Source organism: Vombatus ursinus, unplaced genomic scaffold (genome assembly GCF_900497805.2).
Source record: "Vombatus ursinus unplaced genomic scaffold, bare-nosed wombat genome assembly UNPS02014832.1, whole genome shotgun sequence".
In the NCBI taxonomy this organism is placed as follows: Eukaryota; Metazoa; Chordata; class Mammalia; order Diprotodontia; family Vombatidae; genus Vombatus; species Vombatus ursinus.
The window spans coordinates 41,015,003-41,035,099 of record NW_020954610.1 but is presented as its reverse complement, the minus strand read 5'-3'; the positions used below and the strand labels follow the sequence as shown (position 1 = coordinate 41,035,099).

Genomic DNA, 20,097 nt, shown 5'->3' with positions numbered 1-20,097 from the left:
AATTATATCATAAATTTGATCTAAAATCAATATAGTATTATAATATACACTAAATAGCTTTGTTTGCTTTATTGGATATTAGAAGGGCTTGGAGAAGAATATAGATGGGTTCTCTAAAAAGTAGTCCAAGGAAGCTTGAGCTGATTCTTTCTATTTCCCTCAATAAATTTTCTCAGAGTAAGCAGAGAAATTCAAAATAATTCCATTGACCTTAGAACTTGCAGTGTCAAGAGCAAAAAGGGTAACATGCGAAGGAGTGAAAGTCAAAGTCTGCCAACACAGTTACTCATTACAGTGAATTTGCGGTAAATCACTATTATTTGGGGCCTTTTGGCAGGACATGGAAATAACTTTGTTATACAGAAGATTCGATTGTTATCTTATTTCCAGCAATGAATGTAATGTAGATTAACCTGTATCCCAGGAGAATAAAATATAGATGGCATGCCGCAGAAAGAACATTTCTGATGGTAGGAAATACCTGAGAATTTGACTCATTACAATCCAAAGTTTCTGATTCGAAAGTCTGTTTCTGAAGTGTCTTGTGGAAATCCCTTCGAGATCCAGTCTTTTTAAAGCCACAAGTATCTGAACTTCCTTGATTCCTGAAAGAGACAAAGAGAGATACAGAGAGATGGATGAATAAATAAAATTATTGGGGGGGAGGGGAGGACAAACACCTAAAAATAACAGCCTAAGTTTAGAATATTAGTTGAAAAAGATCTAGAAAAGAAGCCTATTGTAATTCATCAGAAGTAATTATGCACTAGGCCTACTACAAGGCCCTGTTGTAATTAGGAACACATTTGCCTCCTGGCTGGCTTATTATTAAAACCAGGAACTGAAAGGGAAAAAGCTGCTTCAGAGGTACTGTGATCTCAGCTCTGGAGCATTTGACTCCAAGTTACAGCTCAACGATGACCCTTGTACAAGTGGCCAGAGTATATCTAACAATGTGCAAAAGCTGTAAATAAGGACTTTTTGAAGATAAAAATAGAGACAAACATTTTATCTCTACAAAAATACATTGTGGTCAAGAGGGGAAAAAAAGGGAGCTTTGGTTAAAAAATAGGAATGAATGCCTTTTAATCCACTAAAATGACCTTCATTAATTTCCTACATCCACATTCCACTAAATCGAGTAATGTTCTATTTTAAAATATATTTAACCAGAGAAAGAGTTTAAAATAAAATATCTTATACTGTATCCAGGGAGGGAAAAACATAAAAATTAAGTTGTGAACTGCTAAGGACAATAAAGATAAGCTCTTATGGAAGTTAAGGAAACTAATACCAGTGGTTCTTTGTAAGACCGCAAAGGGTTCTCAAAAACTGTTTTGATGAGTAGCCTAAAGATAAGCTGGACAGCTAGGTGGATCAGTAGATAGAGCATTGAGCCTGGAACCAGGAAGATCTGAGTTCAAATCCAACCTCAGACACTTACTAGCTGTGTGTCCCTGGGCAAGTCACTTAAACCTGCTTGCCTCAGTTTCCTCATCTGTAAAATAAACTGGAGAAGGAAATGGCAAAATCACTCCCGTATCTTTGTCAAGAAAACCTCAAATGGGGTCACAAAGAATTGGACATGACTGAACAGCTAAAGATGAGTACCTTGGTGAGTGTGTTTGTCTGCTCCTCCATATCTGAGATTATAATCAAAAATCATTGAAACAATAGTGGCAAGATGTGAAGGAGGAGGGCTTATTAGGCAGCAAATGTGTGAAAAAAATGTGATCACACTGTGTGATGACTAACGTTGATAGACTTAGCCCTTCTCAGCTATGCAAGGATCTAAGACATCTCCAAAGGTCTCCTGATGGAAAATGCTATCCACATCCAAAAAAAGAACTATGGAGTTTGAATGCAGATTGAAGCATACTATTTGCTATTTTTTTTCTTCTGTTTTGTTTTCTCTTTCTTGTGGTTCCTCCTATTGGTTCTAATTCTTACCAACAACATCACTAGTGTGAAAATATATTGAATAGGAATGTACGTGTAGAGCCTATATCAGATTGTGCGCCGTTTTGGGGAGGGAGGTGGGGAGGGAAGGGGAGAAAAATTTAAAACTCAAAAGCCTAAGAAAGTGATTGTTGATAAATCAAAATAAAGTAATAAAAAAAAATTTTTTAAAAAAAGGAAAAAAAGAAAAAATGTGATCACAGATTTAGAGTTGCAAGGGAAATTAGAGAGCATCCAGCTTAATCTCTTTATTTTACAAATGGGAAAACAAAGAGGAAATGTCACATGGGTTATAAGATGCAGAATTGGGATTCAGACTGACTGCTCACTCCGACCCTTCAATTCTTTCCATTATACCATGCTACTCCTCTTTAACTGCCAATAATCAGAATTAATAACTTACATCATCATCAAGAGCAATACTTTCCCCCAGTGAGAACTTGGATGAGCTGTGGGACCACTCTGGTCTCTGACAGGTGAGCTTCTGCCTTATCTTGCCCCAAACCAGGCCTCCACTTCACTTCCTTGCTATTTCCAAACCATACCATAACTCAACACCCTCTACCCTCCTCTTTCTCTGCTTTCACTTTATGCATTGTCCTCTTCTATTAGAATGTAAGCTGCCTGAGGGCAGGGACTATCTTGTATCACCCAGTGCCTAATATAGTGTTGATCATGCAGTAAGCATTTCATGCTCTATCATTCTTCCATTCAGAAGCGTATGGAACAGGGTAGGTAATTCTTAGAATGAGACACATACTGAAACGACTATATAGTATCGAGATTTAAAAAAAAAAAAGTTATAGTAGATATTGTCCATCCAAAGGAGTGCTGTCAAAGACATAATGATGAAAAGTTATGTACTTAATCCCATGATTTTGTCATTGCTTAAAATATTATTAGATATAATAATGATAATAGCTAATGTTTCTATAGCACCTACTATATGCCAGGCACTGAGCTGAGCATTTTGCAAAATTATCTCAGTTGATCCCCACACAACCCTGGGAGGTCTTAGGTGCTATTATTATGTTAGTTTGTTTTATTTAAGCTCCACTTCTTTGTTACAAAGGAGAATTATATTGGAGGGGTGGCATAGGATATGACAATGTTAAAAAACAAAGCATCATGTAAAACATCGTTTGAATCTCTCTTTTTGAGAGCACTACAGAGCTAGGTTATGAACTACATGGGAAAATGAGTCTCTTTTAGGACTTTACAAAACATGGGTCCCTGGTGAAAAAGCTCCGTCTGCCAAAGCAGATTGGCATCTTCTCTACAATTTATAGTCTTAAAGAGTTGTCTAGAGCACAGAGAGGTAAGTGATTTGCCCAGGGTCACATATCCAGTGTGTATCAGACATAGGACTTGGACCTAGGTCTTTCCAGCTTCGAGGTCAGCTTTCTCTCCACTTCATTACACTTAATAAATGTTTGTTGATCGATTGATTGATTTACGTTGGCCAAAAGTGTTTAGTATCTTGGAATCTTCCCAGAGGAATCTTTCAAAACTCTTCTCTAGACTCTAATTTGGTTCCCAACCTCAAATGGAGAATTAACATCCCATGGTAACATAATCATTCCCCATTCCACACCTGCTTTTTTTTTTCCTCAAAAATTGAAAATCAAAGTTATGGCTCACTTAAATGACAATGGAGACATACATGGTAGGCATTAGCAGGTTGTAACCCAGTACAAATGAAGAATTACAGAGTAAAAGCAGCAGCATCAGAGAGATTTATGACCAAGAAAAAAAAAAGACTAGTCATAAGGTGAAAGTTGACTGATGGTCTCCATTGGTGTATTCTCTAGGTATCAATGCAATGTCAAGAGAAATAGAGGCTCCAAGAATGGTGGGTGAATGCCCTGTAGAGGATTATGGACATGGCCAAGAATTACAAGGAATGGACAAGTTTGTGTCCTGCACAGGTGCATTGAGTGCCCATAGTAATGATATCATAGCCCCACTGAAGTATCTAAGTATTCAAAAGCTGAAGAAATGGTCACTGCTTAACTTGGAGGCTGACACCTAAACCTGAAGCAAAGTCACTATCTTTGGGTTTCAGTGTATCTCACCTTTAACCAAAAACTATATTTCCCTGTATCATCTTTCATCTTATTCACCAGACTTGGCCTTTTGACCATTTTCAAAGGTCAATTTTATCCTCAAGGATGAAAGTTTGCCACCATCAAGGACTTTTTGAAAAAAAAAAAAAAGTTTAAGACTTTGAAGGCAGTTCCAAAAGAAGAGTACCTCAACTATTTGGAACATCATTAGAATAAATGTATAATCTCCTAAGACAAACATTTTGAAATACGGTATTCATATGGCAGTATGAGTTCTGATGTATTTCTATAAAAATAAGAGCCATGTTGCTTTAGATATTTTGAATTGATTAATTTTTTTTTGTCTTAAAGCAAATACTGCATGGCAGGAATACAGATTCTCTGAGTTGAAAAGGACTTCAGAATCCATCTAATCTTAGATATACATCTACAGATTTCCTATATATCCAAATATATAAGGCTTTAATTAAAGAAATTTCATGATGCAATTCAACCTGAATACAGATAGTCCATTTCCAACTTCCTTTAATACTCTGCAGAGCATGCATCCATCATGCCTGGGGCTTCTAGCTCTGATGTTGCATAGATACCCATGGGATACACCAGTGGAGTCCATTGTTCATCCATGCCTCTTACTTTGTGACTAACTTATCTTGGCCTCTGCCCTCTCAGTCACAAATCTCCTGGATGACAGTAACTCATGCTGTTTATCTACCTAATTCTTCTTTTGTAATGCATTGTAGCCTCCCCCACCCTAAAGTGCTTCTCAATTGTTTTTCTTTAATAAAATTTATTTATTTATTTATTTTTTTAGTTTTCAACATTCACTTTTAATAAATAAGATTTTGAGTTCTAAATTTTCCCCCTCCTTCATCTCCCCTTTTCCCAAGACAGCATGCAGTCTGATATAGACTATACATGTACAATCATATTAACATGTTTCCACATTATTCGTGTTGTAAAAGAAGAATCAGAACAAAAGGGAAAAACCACGAGAAAGAAAAAAAAACAACCCAGAAAATAGTATGCTTTGATCTACATTCAGACTCCACAGTTCTTTCTCTGGTTGTGGATAGTATTTTCCTTCATGAGTCTTTTAGAATTGTCTTAGATCATTGCATTGCTGAGAAGAACTTAGTCTATCAAAGTTGGTCATTGCACAATGTTGTTGTTACTGTGTATAATGTTCTCCTGGTTCTGCTCACTTCACTCGGCATCAGTTCATGTAAGTCTTTTCAGATTTTTCTGAAATTTCTGAAATTTTTCACCTGCTCTACATTTCTTATGGAACAACAGTATTCCATTACATTCATATACCACAACTTGTTCAGCCATTCCCCAATTGATGGGTATCCCCTCAATTTCCAGTTCTTTGCCACCACAAAAAGAGCTGCTATATTTTTGTATATGTGGGTCCTTTGCCCTTTTTTATCATCTCTTTGGGATACAGACCTAGTAGTGTTATTACTGGATCAAAGGGTATGCACAGTTTTATAACTCTTTGGGCATAGTTTCAAATTGCTCTCCAGAATGGCTAGATCAGTTCACAACTCCACCAACAATGCATTAGTGTTCCAGTTTTCCCATATCTTCTCCAACATTTATCATTTTCCTGTTTTGTTATATTAGTCAATCTGATAGGTACGATGTTTTAATGTGCATTTCTCTAATCAACAGTGATTTAGAGCATTTTTTCATATGACTATAAATAGCTTTAATTTCTTCGTCCAAAAACTGCCTGTCCATATCAGTTGGGGAATGACTTATATTCTTATAAATTTGACTCAGTTCTCTATATATTTTAGAAATGAGGCCTGTATCGGAGACCCTGGCTAAAAAATTGTTTCCCAGCTGTCTGCTTCCCTTCTAATCTTGGTTGCATTGGCTTTGTTTGTACAAAAACTTTTTTATTTAATATAACCAAAATTATCCATTTTGCATTTCATAATGTTCTCTGTCTCTTGTTTGATCATAAATTCTTCCCTTCTCCATAGATCAAACAGGTAAACTATTCCTTGCATGTACCCATTTTTACATTATCTTGGTATATGATATAAGATGTTGGTCTATGCCTAGTTTTTGCCATACTATTTTCCAGTTTTCCCAGCAGTTTTTGTCAAATAGTGAGTTCTTATCCCAGAAGCTGGGGTCTTTGGGTTTCTCAAACAGTAGATTATTACAGTCATTGACTACTATGCCTCATGTACCTAACCTATTCCACTGATGTACCACTCTATTTTTTAGCCAGTACCAAGTAATTTTGAAGTTTGCTGCTTTATAATACAGTTTTAGATCTGGTACAGCTAGGCCAACTTCCTTTGCATTTCTTTTCATTAATTCCCTTCACGTACTGGACCTTTTGTTCTTCCAGATGAATTTTGTTATTATTTTATTTCTAGCTCTATAAAATAATTTTTGGTAGTTTGATTGGTATGACACTAAATAAGTACATTAATTTAGGTGGAATTGTCATTTTTATTATATTAGCCCAGCCTACCCATGAGTAACTAATATTTTTCTAATTGTTTAGATCTGACTTTATTTGTGCGAAAAGTGTTTTGTAAATGTATTCATATAATTTCCTGGGTTTGTTTTGGCAGGTAGACTCCCAAATATTTTATATTGTCTACAGTTACTTTAAATGGAATTTTGCTTTCTATTTCTTGCTGCCGGGCTTTGTTAGTAATATAAAGAAATGTTGATGATTTGTATAGGTTTATAGTTCTTCTCAATTGTTTCTATTTTCTTTCTTTCTTTCCTTCCTTTTTTTTTTGCTTTTTGGTGAGGTGATCGGGTTAAGTGATTTGCCCAGGGTCACACAGCTAGTACGTGTTAAGTGTCTGAGGCTGGATTTGAACTTGGGTCCTCTTGACTCCACGGCCAGAGCTCTATGTTAGCTGCCCCATGCTTCTCAGTTGTTTGGACTACCTCCCTTCCTCTCCTCAAAGTACCAGCTCTCACAGAAACCCTTAGGGGTCAAAGTTGGGGGAGAAGGGGATAACTTACCCTTTAAGAGAATTTGTAGTTTTAGAAATGGAAGAATGAAAGGAGAAAAAAAAAGCAGGAATAATTTAGGGGAATTGAACCCTGAGGCAATTGCCCAGGCAGGGCAAGGCTGGTGTGCTTTTTGCTGAGTGAGCCCATGGGTCAAAAGTATCTTTTCCTATGTTGTGTGAATCCTTTCACTTTCCTTGTTAGCTAGAAATTCCTATTTGGATCATGAAGGACCCTCTTTTAACAATGCAAATATTTTCTGAATGTTGAGGGGCTTATAAACAATAAACATTTATTAAGGCCCTATGGGGTGCAAGTCATTAACACTTTCATGTGAATTAGTTCAGTGGGTTACTTTCCTCCTAGTCAAGTAGAGATTAGTTGTCCTGAAGGAAAAGGAGATGGATAGGGGCAAAAGGGAGGGTGATAATTTTCTTCTAGGACCCCTTTGTTGATAGGATGGGCAGGCCGGTTTGGGGGCACCACAGGAACAGGATTAGGGTAGCATGGGATCATTGACCGACTGGGGCCTGGGAAGAACCCTAAAGAATCGGAGAAGAACGTAGAATAGAAGGTGGCAGGGGGCCAGAGAGAAATTTTGCCAGTTTCAAAATTTTGCCTCAGGCTGGACCTGTGCCCTAGAAAGGAGAAGGAAACTCTATTCCTCTTTGGCTTCCTCTCTGAACCAAGTTGCCCTTTGATCCCCAAACCCAAGTTCACATTCATTAGTACTCGTGTTCAGCCAGATTGTGGGTTAAATAGGTATTTATTAGCTGGCCTGGAAATCTAATATATAATACTTTCTTTGTGAAAAATGCTTTCAGGTTCCAAGCAATTGACTTACACATTTTTGAAAACCAAATCATTCAAAAGTTGGAGATTGCCTTGTAGACTGCTTCTGTGCCCCTTTAGGTCCACTTGAAAAGTTGTTGGTTTGAAATTGCTTAATGACGACCACAGGCATGTTAATACCAAATGCTCTTCCCTATTTATGTAATATGGAAAAGATATCCAATTCATGGAAGTTCACGGCTTAATTGTTATGGAGGAACTTGCAACACTTTATAAATGGCAGTTAGGTTCCTATTGTTTCCCACCAACAACTCAAAACAAAGCCAGCCATCACTTAATCAGTAATACGCTGGCTGGCGATATATAGTACCATACTAATTCACATAAAAACAATAAACATTTATTGAGGCCCTGTGGAGTACAAGATGTTGTGCTAGGTACAATAACGGCACCACAGTGATGGGCATGGGATCTGAACCCTGAAAGGAAAAGACCATGACTTTGGATTCTGGACCCCAAAAAGGAGAAGCCCTGGATTTTCCCACAAGGTCAAGTCCCCGGCGTTTGCCTGAGGCTATAATCCTCTCAGTTGGCCTTTCATTGTGACCTACCTCCAATCTCCCAATTCTGTTACCTCTAACCTAGCCCAGACTTTCATCATCTGTTACTTCAGGATGGCCTGGCCACTGCCCACCCTTGATTCTATCTAGATCCCATTCTCCCTTGGCCACGTGGTCAGGGTGCCTGGTGATCTCTCTTACCTCATAGCCACCCCAGCCTCCTGGCCACTCCCACAAAATCTTTTTTCCTTTAAAAAGAGTCAGTCTCATTTACCCAGGGTGGATTCTTAAAATCACACCCACCTTGACTGGTGTTCTAACAAACCATGTCTTTGGATGAAGGAAGGCTTGGGTCGAATTCATTCAAGGCAGGACCTGTGTCACTATTTCAGGGTCCCAGCACCCCTAAACCTCAACAATTGGACTTAAAACAATAGTGTGGGGGATCAGCTAGATGGCACAGTGGATAGAGCACTGGTCCTGGAGTCAGGAGAACCTGAGTTCAAATACGGTCTCACACATATAACACTCACTACCTGTGTGACTCTGGGCGAGTCACTTAACCCCAATTGCGTCGCAAAAAAAAAAGAAAAAAAAAGAATAGTGTGGTACGCTGGAAAATGAAGTGTGTCAGGAAATAACCTGAATTCAAATTCCTGTTTTGACACTTATTTTTAGCAAGCCTTTCCCCACTTCGTACCCACCTTTTGCCCCAAGGCAGGTGGAAAAATTGTAGATTCTGAAGTCATAGGATCTTGTGTGAAATCCTACTTCTGACACTACCTGTGTGGCTTTGGGAAGGTCATTTAACCTCTCTCTGGGTCTCATTTTCTGTAAAATGGGGGTAGGAGGAGTGGATTAGATGATCCTTGAGGTCTCTTTCAGCCCTAGATATACGATCTTATGGTATATAAAATGGATATACTGTGATAAGACAATTTCTGGCTTAATTTCCTGACTGCCATTTACTTAAGTTGAGCAGAAAAGAATGCAATTTTTACTTATATGTGTGATGGACCTGGGGGGTGGGGCATGGTGGTGGTAGAGGGAAGAAAACCAAAAGGCAGGTTTTCAGGATATGACCTCAATAAATAATTTCCTAAAACTCTAGTTAGTGTCTTAAAAGTTACCTTGGTCAATATTGTTTAGACAACATGGAGTTTTGTTTTTCTGTGTTGTTAGGCTATCCTTGTGGTTACAGGAAGAGTGTATCAAGACCTTCTCTGAAGGGTGAAGAGAAAAACCCCCCACAAAAACCCAGATATAATCTAACAACTTGGGGAGAAACGAAACCAAGACTGTAACTGAAATCAAGTAGTGAAAAATGTGCATCTGGACCTACATCTTAAACATTATACAGACCCCTGAATCACAGTTAATTAGCAATTATTTGACTTGAAAGAAGACACATTTCTTACTTCTTTGAGAGAAAATAAAGCAAGGAAAGAATTACTATGTTGTATCTAAGATGCTAATGATAATATCTAGCATTAATCAAGAGATTTAAGGTTTATAGGGACAGCTAGGTAGCTCAGTGGATAGAGTGCAGGGTCCTGGAACCAGGGAGACTCATCTTCCTGAGTTCAAATCTGGCCTCGACACTTATTAGCTGTGTGACTCTGGGCAAGTCACTTAGCCCTGTTTGCCTCAGTTTCCTTATTTGTAAAATGAGCTGGAGAAGGAAATGGCAAACCACTCCAGTATCTTTGCCATGAAAATCCCAAATGGGGTCACAAAGAGTCAGACACAAATGAAAAACAATTAAGGTTTATGAAACACTTTACATTTGATCATCACAAGAGCCCTTTAGGACAGGTGCTAATATTATCCCTTCTTATTATCTCCATTTATAAGGAAACTGAGGATGATCAAGGGAAAGGGAATTGCCTTGCATTACCCAGTTAGTAAGTGTGTTAGGTAGGATTCAAATTCAGGGTTTCCTGACTCTGGATTCAGTACTCAAAACCATTTGCAACCTGGCTAACTCTATGGTAAATAATGAATGAGAAGCCTCTTCTCCAACTCAGAATTCATCCACTGCTTGTCTCGGGACCCATACGCTGAAATGGCAATTGAGTAACTTGTGGCATCACATGTCTTTTCAAAAGGCAGTCATCTTGAATAAAAATAAAAATCAGGAAATAGTCTGGCTAAGTACTCTGTGTGAAGCTTAGAGTTTAGAGCTGTGTTTTTTGTTTTTGTTTTTCCTCTCTCATAAAATGTGCTTATTTCAGTGTCTACAGGCATAAAAAGCAGTAGGAAGATGTTTCAGAAAGTTTCCTCCTCTCCAGGCATGTTGAGACACTATTTTGAGGATCTATTGTCAAGGGTACTCCCAGACAGCCCTTGAACATTTACACCTACAGGTACTTTGGCTGCTGCTGAACAGCATCACAGAGATGGAAGGAGTGCCCTTCAGAGGGCACTGGGAAATCCATATCTGAACAGGAATCTCTTCTACAACTTGCTCCACAAAAGGCTATCTGGGGGCAGCTAGGTGGCGCAGTGGATAGGGCTCCGGCCCTGGATTCAGGAGGACCTGAGTTCAAATCCGGCCTCAGACACGTAACACTTACTAGCTGTGTGATCCTGGGCAAGTCACCTAACCCCACTGCCTAACCAGAAAACAAAACAAACAAAACAAAAAAAAGGCTATCTGGCTTCTACTTGATGAGGAGTCCATTTAAGGCCACAGGAGGCAGCCCATTTAGCTTTTGGATGCTCAGTGGCATAGCTGGTAGAGTATTGGATTTAGAGTAAGGAGAGACTTGAACTCGAATCCTACCCACACTCTTAATAACTCTGTGACCCTCAGAAAGTCACTTAACCTCTCTCAGGTTCACCTACCTCATGGGGTTGTTGTGAAAATCAAATGAGGTTTTATATATGTATGTGTGTGTGTTTGTGTGTGTGTGTGTGTGTTTGTGTGTGTGTGTGTGTGTGTGATTTATATATGTATATCAGCTAGGTGGCACAGTGGATAGAGTGCTGGGCTTGGAATTAGGAAAAATCATCTTCATGAGTTCAAATCCAGCCTCAGACACTGGCCATGTCACTTAACTTTCTTTGCCTCAGTTCCTCATCTGTAAAACAAGGTGGAGAAGGAAATGACAAACCACTCTAGGATCTTTGCTAAGAAAACCCCAAATGGGGTCACAAAGAATTGGACACAACTGAAAAAGAACCGGCCCTGGAGTCAGGAGGACCTGAGTTCAAATCCAGCCTCAGACACTTACTAGCTATGTGACCTTGGGCAAATCACTTCACCTCGACTGCCTCCAAGAAAACTGACAACAAAAAACAAATGTGTGTATGTGTGTGTACACATGTACATAGATATATACATACATATATTGCTCTGCAAACCTCACAATAACTAAGTACATGTTGACTATTATTATCACTGGTGTCAGAAGTTTTTTCCCTTCACTTTGAGGGGAAATCTGCATTACTCTGCCCCTTTAGTTAAGAAGACATTGATCCTAGTTCTTCCATCATTTGGTGTCAAACAGAATAACTACTAGGTGGTACAGTGGCTAGAGTGCTGGACCTGGAGTCAGGAAGACCTGAGTTGGAATCCAGCCTCAGACACCTACTAATTTTGTGACCCTAGACAAGTCATTTTACCCCATTTGCCTCAGTTTCCTCATCTCTAAAATGAACCAGAGAAGGAAATGGCAACAGAACAACAAAAGCAGGATAAGAATTGTAGCCCATCGAAAGCACCAAGAGAGCTATTTCAAATCCCCTTGAAATCTCTTCTTTTCCAAATTAAATATTCTCGGTGCCTTCAACTGATCCCTGTATATATATACCATGGTATCTGGTCCTCTCCCCACTTTGGCAACTCTCTTTCACATTATTTCTAGCCCATCAATATTCCTCCCAAACGGTGGTGGCAGAACCCAACACTGTACGCTAGAGGTGGTCTGATCAGAACCAAGTATGGCAGAGTTATCACCTTCCTTCTGTCTGGATGCCATGACACACTGTTGATGAACTCTTATAGACTTGCCAGTTCACTAACAATGTGAACCGTTATCTAATAATGCCTTCCCCATCTTCTACTTGTATAATTGCTGTTCTGCATCTAAACTTACATGTACTCCTATAATATTTCATCTTATTAGATCTGATTCAACATTCTGGTCACTATAGATTTGGGGGACACATCTCACTTCCCTTTTCTCCTATTTAATTCTAAATTCCTTTAGAGCATGGCCTGTCCTTGCAGCTATATTCATGTACCCAGAGCCTACTACACTGTCTTCCCCATAGTTAACTCTTAAGAAATGTTTGTTGAATAAATGCTCTACAGCTAATGATCTGAAACCAAGCTTGACATTGCTTTATTTCTGGTGTTTTTTGGTTTTGTTTTGGTTTTGCATTCAGCTCCTGGATCTCTGGGTAGAATAATTCTAATAATTAGCAAAACTCCCTCCCACAAGTGAATAAAGGTTGAAGGACGTGAGACTGTGAATACGAAAAAATGAGTCACTCAGGAAGGTCCCGAGTACAGTTATCTCAAAGCACCAGCTCAGAAGATTAGTTGTCATGGCCTAACTCCATTGGCAATCAAAGGCTCAGACCCACTATTCTTGCCTAGCATTCATGCCAACTGAAACCACAGTGTCAAAGTTCTATTTATTGCCAGTCTAGCAGAGGGAACAAAGGGGAAGTAAGTAAATTATGTAATGAAAAAAAATTCACATAAAATGAGCATGACTTCTTGGTTTCCACAAGCTCAACTATATTCTCTTCTTTTTGAATTATAGGCTTTTCAACATTTGGTGACAATTCTTCAAATTCATTAGTTAAAAGAGGAAAATGAATAGTGTTGGAGAACCTGCAGGAAAGTGAGTACAAAGGTATATTATTGGTAGAGCTGTGAGTGGGTCTAGCTATTCTGGACTATATCTAAAACATTAATAATAAACTATGTGTGTTTTTGAGCAATATATACTACTTGGCTTATATCCCAAAGAGATCAAAGAAAGAGGAACAGGACTTGTATATACAAAAATATTTGTAGTAGCTCTTTTTATAGTAGCCCAGAATTCGAAACCGAGGGGATGCCCTCCTATTGGGGATTAGCTAAATACTATGCCATAAGAAATGACAAAATAGCTTCAGAGGAAATTGGGCCAAATTCTATGAAATGAGCAAAACTAGAACAATTTATATAATAACAACATCATAGAGAAAAACTTTGAAAGATTTTAGAATTTGGATTAATACCATGATAAATCAGGAGGACTAAAGGTGAACTATAACACATACCTTCTGTGAGAGTGGTGATAGGCTTAAAAAATGCAGAATGAGACATGCAATTTGAGACATGACTGAGGTGGGAATTTGTTTTACTGGACTATGCATATTTGTTATGAGGGCTTTATTTTGTCATTTTTTTATTGTTAATTTGGGAGGGAACAGATAAATTCTTATAAAAATTATTTAATTTTTAAAAAATACATATCCTTTAGGATGAAGATCTCTTGTATCACAGAGATAGAAGTCTCCCGACATCCTGATTTTATCTAAACTACGTTGTTTTTGGAAGGGGAACTTAGTTAACTTATGAGGAAAGGGAAGTGACTCTTACTTAAATCTTCTAACTTTTCCACCCCAGCATTCCATTTGGGGGTATGTTATTCTTTTTAATAATATGACAATTTCAATGAGTTCCCCCCACCCACCCCTGCCCCATCCCCAGCTTGTCTCATTTCATCATTTTAGTTTAACCAATTGGGAACTCCCTTCCCTTCCACTATGGCCATTTGACTTGGGTCCTCTGCAAAAAAGCAGAGTTTAGGTTAGAATTCCTATTTTGAAATGCCAATTTTATGGCTGTACCCAACAGGATAAGTTCCCTGAGCAAAGACTATACTTTTTTTTTTAATGCCTTGTGCAGCATTAGGTATGCTATCCATGCTACATAAATAATATCAATCAGTTCTGGGTCTCAAGGTTTTGTTTTTGTTTTTGTTTTTTAAGGCAGTTAGGGTTAAGTGACTTTCCCAGGGTCACACAGCTAGTAAGTGTCAAGTGTCCGAGGCTGGATTTGAACTCAGGTCCTCCTGACTTCAGGGCTGGTGCTCTATCCACCGCACCACCTAGCTGCCCCTGGGTCTCAAGGTTTAAGAAGGACATGGGTCCATGAGCTGCAAGGACTGTTTGAGAAAACTGGGGATGTTTAACCTGGAAAAAAGAAGATGCAGGGGAGACATGATACCTATCTTCAAGTATTTGAAGCCATGCAGAAGAGGGATTGGATGGGTTCTGTTTGGCCCCAAATGGTAGACTTAATGTCAGGAAAAACCCAACAATTAGGGCTGCCAATGTGGAATGGACTGCCTTCAGAGGGATTGGTGGTTTCTCTCTCACTGGTGGTCTTCAAGCAGAATCTGTTAACAAGAACCACTTGTTGTATATGATACAGCAAGGATTCCTTTAGTGTAAGGATTGAACTAGACGGCTACTTAGGCCCCTCGAATTCTATGATTCTATGATTTCTTTCTTGTGCCATTGACTGATTTTCTCAGTTTATTTTCCCTAACTTTTAGGAAGCAAATAGCTAAGCACCTTGACAGCCAGCACAACAACTATATATCATAATAAGCAATTATTGATCAGGGAAACACATTTTTTATGACGTTTTGGGAGTAACTGAATTATATGCAGTGATGTGTTTGAATTTTAATTGTTTACCAGTTCACTGGGAGTAAAATATGGAGTAATAAAATAGATGACAACATATTCCTTGGCATCACAGCTCTCCTTGAGTGTGACCTTGTTTAAGAATTGCCTTAATCACCCAGGATGAAAGACAGAAAGTTGAGGGGATTTTATGATGGTGCCCATAATGAAATGTTTCATAGTCACTGGAGATAATACACCAAGAATAAATAGTATGTAAACACGTTTAATTACTTAAGAACTCAACCTTCTATTAAGGCACCAAGCACATTGTGAAGTTAATCACTTTTTGGTCCATTTGTAGAAAATGGCAAAGGAAATAACTGTATTTAAAATATTTTTATGTCACCTAAAAGATGTCATCTAAAATTCATCCGTAATAAAACAATTAAAAATGAAGTAAAGGGGATGAAGAGATAAACTGGCAATAACTCCATGGTACGGGTCATTAGAACAATGGTTCCTATTTTCATTTTCAAAATTCATGCTGAACTGATTACTATTATTTATGTAGCATGGGTAGCATACTTAATGCTGTACAAGGCATAAAAGAAAGTGTAGTCTTTGCCCAGGGGACTTTTAATCTAAGTTAAATAAACACTCCAAGCATAAAAATATACCATCCAAAAAGGCTACCAGGTATTTTGTGTTTCTGTGCAATTTTATCTTTACATATTAAGATTCCCTTCTTTCCCTCCTTCTCTTGATATAGGGGAAAGAGTGTTGACCCTAGATTCAGAGAATGTGGGTTCAAATCCTGCTTCTCATCAGTGCTAGCTGTGTGACCTTGGGTAAGTCACTACCTCTTTGGGCAGCCTCAGTTCCTTCATCTATAAAATTAAAGGGTTGGATTAGGTGGCCTATAAAGTCACCTCCTGCCCAGATCTATGAGCTTATGAGCCTTCTTTTCTCCCCACATTCCTCATTGGATTTAGAAGATACTTAAACTGCCTTTCATGTTGGACATGAGCCTTCTCTTCCCTAGAAATTACCATATATATGTATATATATATATATATATAATATATATATGTGTGTGTGTGTGAATATATATACCTATATACATATGTACATACATATACATATATAATATATATGAATATATATATACAATTTATATAATTTTCTGTGATCATGTTGTTTCCCTCCAATAGGATATCAGCTCCTTGAGTTCAGCCATGGTTTTATCTTTGTCTTTGTTCAAAGAGACAAATATATTCAAACATATATTGTGGGTTCCCACTTCCATGCCGGTAGGGTCACTCCATCCCCTCTCCTTAAAGGGAAGGGGGTGCAGTGTGGTGTGATGAAAAGGCACCAGATGGGGCAGCTAGGTGGCGCAGTGGATAGAGCACTGGCCCTGAAGTCAAGAGGACCTGAGTTCAAATCTGACCTCAGACACTTACTAGCTGTGTCACCATGAGCAAGTCACTTAACCCAGTCTGCCTCAGTTTTTTCATCTATAAAATGAGCTGGAGAAGGAAATGACAAAACATTCCAATATCTTTGCCAAGAAAATCCGAATGGGGTCACAAAGAGTCAGACAGAACTGAAAAATGACTGAACAACAATCACAGTAAAGTTATGCCACCCAGCTCCCTTCACTTCCTCTCATTCTTCTAAACCCATAGCAATCAATCTTCTGACCTCATCATTGAACTTCTTCTCTCCATGGTTACCAGTGATCTTTTAAATGTCCAGATCTAGCCCCTTATCTTTACCCTGTGTATATCTCTCTGCTTCAAATGTGTCTCTTGTAAACAACATACTGTAGGATTCTTCTCTAGAATCTTTTGAGGTCTGTATTTGTTGCCTTTCAGTCCATGAAAGACATCAAATTTCTGATGCATAATTCTCATCATCAATGACCCTTTCTCATTCCTTATCCTTTCTGACCTCTCTGCAGTGTGACACCGTGGATCACTTCCTCTTGGATGCTTTATCTTCTCCAGGGTTTTGTGACACTGCTATCTCCTGCTCTTCCTTCTATCTGGCTGGTACTTCTCTTCTCTGGTCCTTTACCCAGGTCATTCTCACTAGTCAAAGGTCATTCCAAAGGCTTTGTCTTGAACCCAATGCTCTCTTCTCCCTTGATATCTCATCAGCTCCCATTGGTTGGTGGTTGCTTATTGTCCTTTTCTCAAAGACGACCAAAATGACATCACTATGTTGGAGTCAAGGTACAGTGTGTCCGACTGTGGCTCGTAAGACCAAAACAATCTCGGAATGTTCTACCACAGGTGAGACACAAATAATCCACATTAACATTTGGAGGGGAAGATGTCTCTAAATTTGTACATCTCACTTTTTTTTTTTTTGAGCTACTGCAACTTTGCTTGGCTCATAGAGCATAGTGCCTTCTTTGATTCGAGGATGCCATGCTGAGCAATCCTAGCTTCTTCTCAATACAGAAAATACTTGCTGATGGTTTTAGATAAATATTACTTATAATTTTAAGGTAAACTCCATTTATTGCTATACTCTAGTGTTTTTAATAGGAATGGGTGCTATATTTTGTCAAAGACTTTTTCTGCATCTGTTGAGATAATCATAAGATTTCTGTTGGTTTTGTTATTGATATGGTCAATTACGCTGATAGTTTTCCTAATATTGAACCAACCCTACCTTCCAAGTATAAATCCCATCATAGTGTATGATCCTTGTGAGATATTGCTATAATCTCTTTGCTAGTATTTTATTTAAATTTTTTCGTCAATATTCATTAGGAAAATTGGCCTATAATTTTCTTTTTCTGTTTTGGCTCTTCCTGCTTTGGGTATCAGAATCATATTTGTGTCATAAAAGGAATTTGGTAGGACTCCTTCACCTATTTTTTCAAATAGTTTGTATTGTATTGGGATTAGTTGTTCTTTAAATGTTTGGTAGAATTTGCTTGTGAATCCATCTGGTCCTGGGGATTTTTTCTTTGGAAGTTCATTGATGGCTTGTTCAATTTCTTTTTCTAAAATAGGCATATTTTATTTCTTCTTCTGTTAATCTGGCTAATTTATATTTTTGTAGATACTCATCCATTTCATTTAGATTGTCAAATTTATTAGCATATAACTGGGCACGGTAGCTCCTAACAGTGGTCTTAATTTCTTCTTCATTGGTGGTGAATTCACTCCTTTTGTTTTTGATACCAGTGATTTGGGTTTCTTCTTTCCTTATGAAAATCAAATTAAGCAATGATTTATCTATTTTATTGGTCTTTTCATAAAACCAGCTTCTAGTTTTATTTAGTAGTTCAATGGTTTTCTTACTTTATTTTATTAATCTTTCCTAATTTTCAGGAGTTCCAATTTGGGTTTAATTGGGGATTTTTAATTTGTTCTTTTTCTTTTCTTTTCTTTTTTTTAGTGCATGCCCAATTCATTGATCTATTTTTTTCCCTCTATTTTATTGACATAAGCAATTAGAGACATAAATTTTCCCCTAAGTACCACTTAGGCTGCATCTCACAAATTTTGGCATATTGTCTCATTATTGTCACTTTCTTTAATGAAATTATCAATTGTTTCTATGATTTGTTCTTTGACCCACTTATTTTTTTAGGATTAGATTATTTAATTCCCAATTAAATTTGAATCTCTTTCCATTGTCCATTATTAAATGTAACTTTTATTGCATTATGATCTGAAAAGGATGCATTCACTATTTCTACCTTTCTGCATTTGGTTGTGAGGTTTTAATGTCCTATTATGTGGTTAGTTTTTGTGTAGGTGCCATGTACTGCTGAGAAAAAGGTATATTCCTTTCTATTACCATTCTGTTTTTTCCAGAGTTCTATCATATCTAACTTTTCCAGAATTGTATTCACCTCCTTAACTTCTTTCTTGTGTATTTTTTGGTTAGATTTATCTAGTTCTGAGAGGAGAAAATTGAGGTTCCCCACTAGCATTGTTTTATTATCTATTTCCTCCTCATTCAACTTCTCTTTCAAAAATTTAGATGCTATACCATTTGGTACATATATGTTTAGTACTGATGTGACTTCACTGTCTATGGTACCTTTCAGTAAGATATAGTTCCTTCCTTATCTCTTTTAATTTGATCCATTTTTGTTTTGCTTTGTCTGAGATCATGATTGCTACCCCTGCTTTCTTTGCTTCAGCTGAAGCTTAATAAATTCTGCTCTAGCCCCTTAACTTTACCCTGTGTGTATCTCTCTGCTTCAAATGTGTTTCTTGTAAACAACATACCGTAGGATTCTTCTCTAGGATCTTTTGAGGTCTGTATTTGTTGTCTTTCAGTCCATGAAAGATATCAAATTTCTGATGTGTAATTCTCATCACCAAGTTGCAGCTTGTTAGGTGGTAAACTGTCATAGTCTATAGTAAAGTGCTGCAGTTTTTGCCCAATCCTTGCATGGCTTTAAAAAAAAATTATTATTATATTAAGACTGCATGGCATAGTGGATAGAGAGCCTCAAAGCCAGAAGACATAGGATCAAGTCTGACCTAATTGTTAACTTTTGTATAGCTTTTACTATATGAAAGGCACTATGGTAAGTGCTTTATAATTATCTCATTTGATCTTCACAACAATCCTGGGAAGTAGGTGCTAGTCAATCAATCAATCAATCAATCAATCAATAAACATTTATTAAGTGCCTTCTATATGCCAGGCTCTGTGCTAAGTACTGGGGATACAAAAAGAAGCAAAAGGCAATCCCTGCCTTCAAGAAGTTTACAATCTAATGGGGGAGCCAACATGCAAAGAAATATACACAAAGTAAGCTATATTCAGGATAAGTAGGAAATAATTAAAAGAAGGAAAGCCTTGGAATTAAGAGGGGTTGAGGAAGGCTTTCTGTAGAAGATGGGTTTCAGTTGGGATTTAAGGAAGCCAGGGAGGTCAGTTGTCTGAGTGGAGGAGGGAAAGTGTTTCAGCCATATAAAATGCCCACAGCAGAAAGATGGGAGTATCTTGTTTGTGGAATAGCCAGGAGTTCAGTGTCACTGGTTCAAAGAGTACTGGTGGTGAGTAAGGAGTAAGGAGACTGGCAAGGTAGGAGAGAGCTAGGTTAT

General features: G+C 37.9%; 1 protein-coding gene and 1 long non-coding RNA gene across 5 annotated transcripts in view; one reads left to right on the top strand and one right to left on the bottom strand.

Annotated features, from left to right (window-relative positions):
- DOCK8 (dedicator of cytokinesis 8) overlaps positions 1 to 20,097 on the bottom strand; it is a 316,592-nt gene that overhangs the window by 181,027 nt on the left and 115,468 nt on the right. For all 3 annotated transcript variants that reach the window (XM_027839563.1, XM_027839565.1, XM_027839564.1), the window contains one exon: positions 482 to 605. In XM_027839563.1, the coding sequence (XP_027695364.1) occupies positions 482 to 605 (124 nt within the window). The remainder of the gene's footprint in view (positions 1 to 481; positions 606 to 20,097) is intronic.
- The window catches only part of LOC114026003, a 14,341-nt gene continuing 7,230 nt past the window's right edge, over positions 12,987 to 20,097 (top strand). The window contains exons 1-2 of one of the 2 annotated variants that reach the window (XR_003567080.1): positions 12,987 to 13,049; positions 13,147 to 13,227. This is a non-coding gene — a long non-coding RNA (uncharacterized LOC114026003). Of the gene's footprint in view, positions 13,228 to 20,097 lie in introns of both variants that reach the window. The other variant, XR_003567079.1, reaches the window with a different exon arrangement.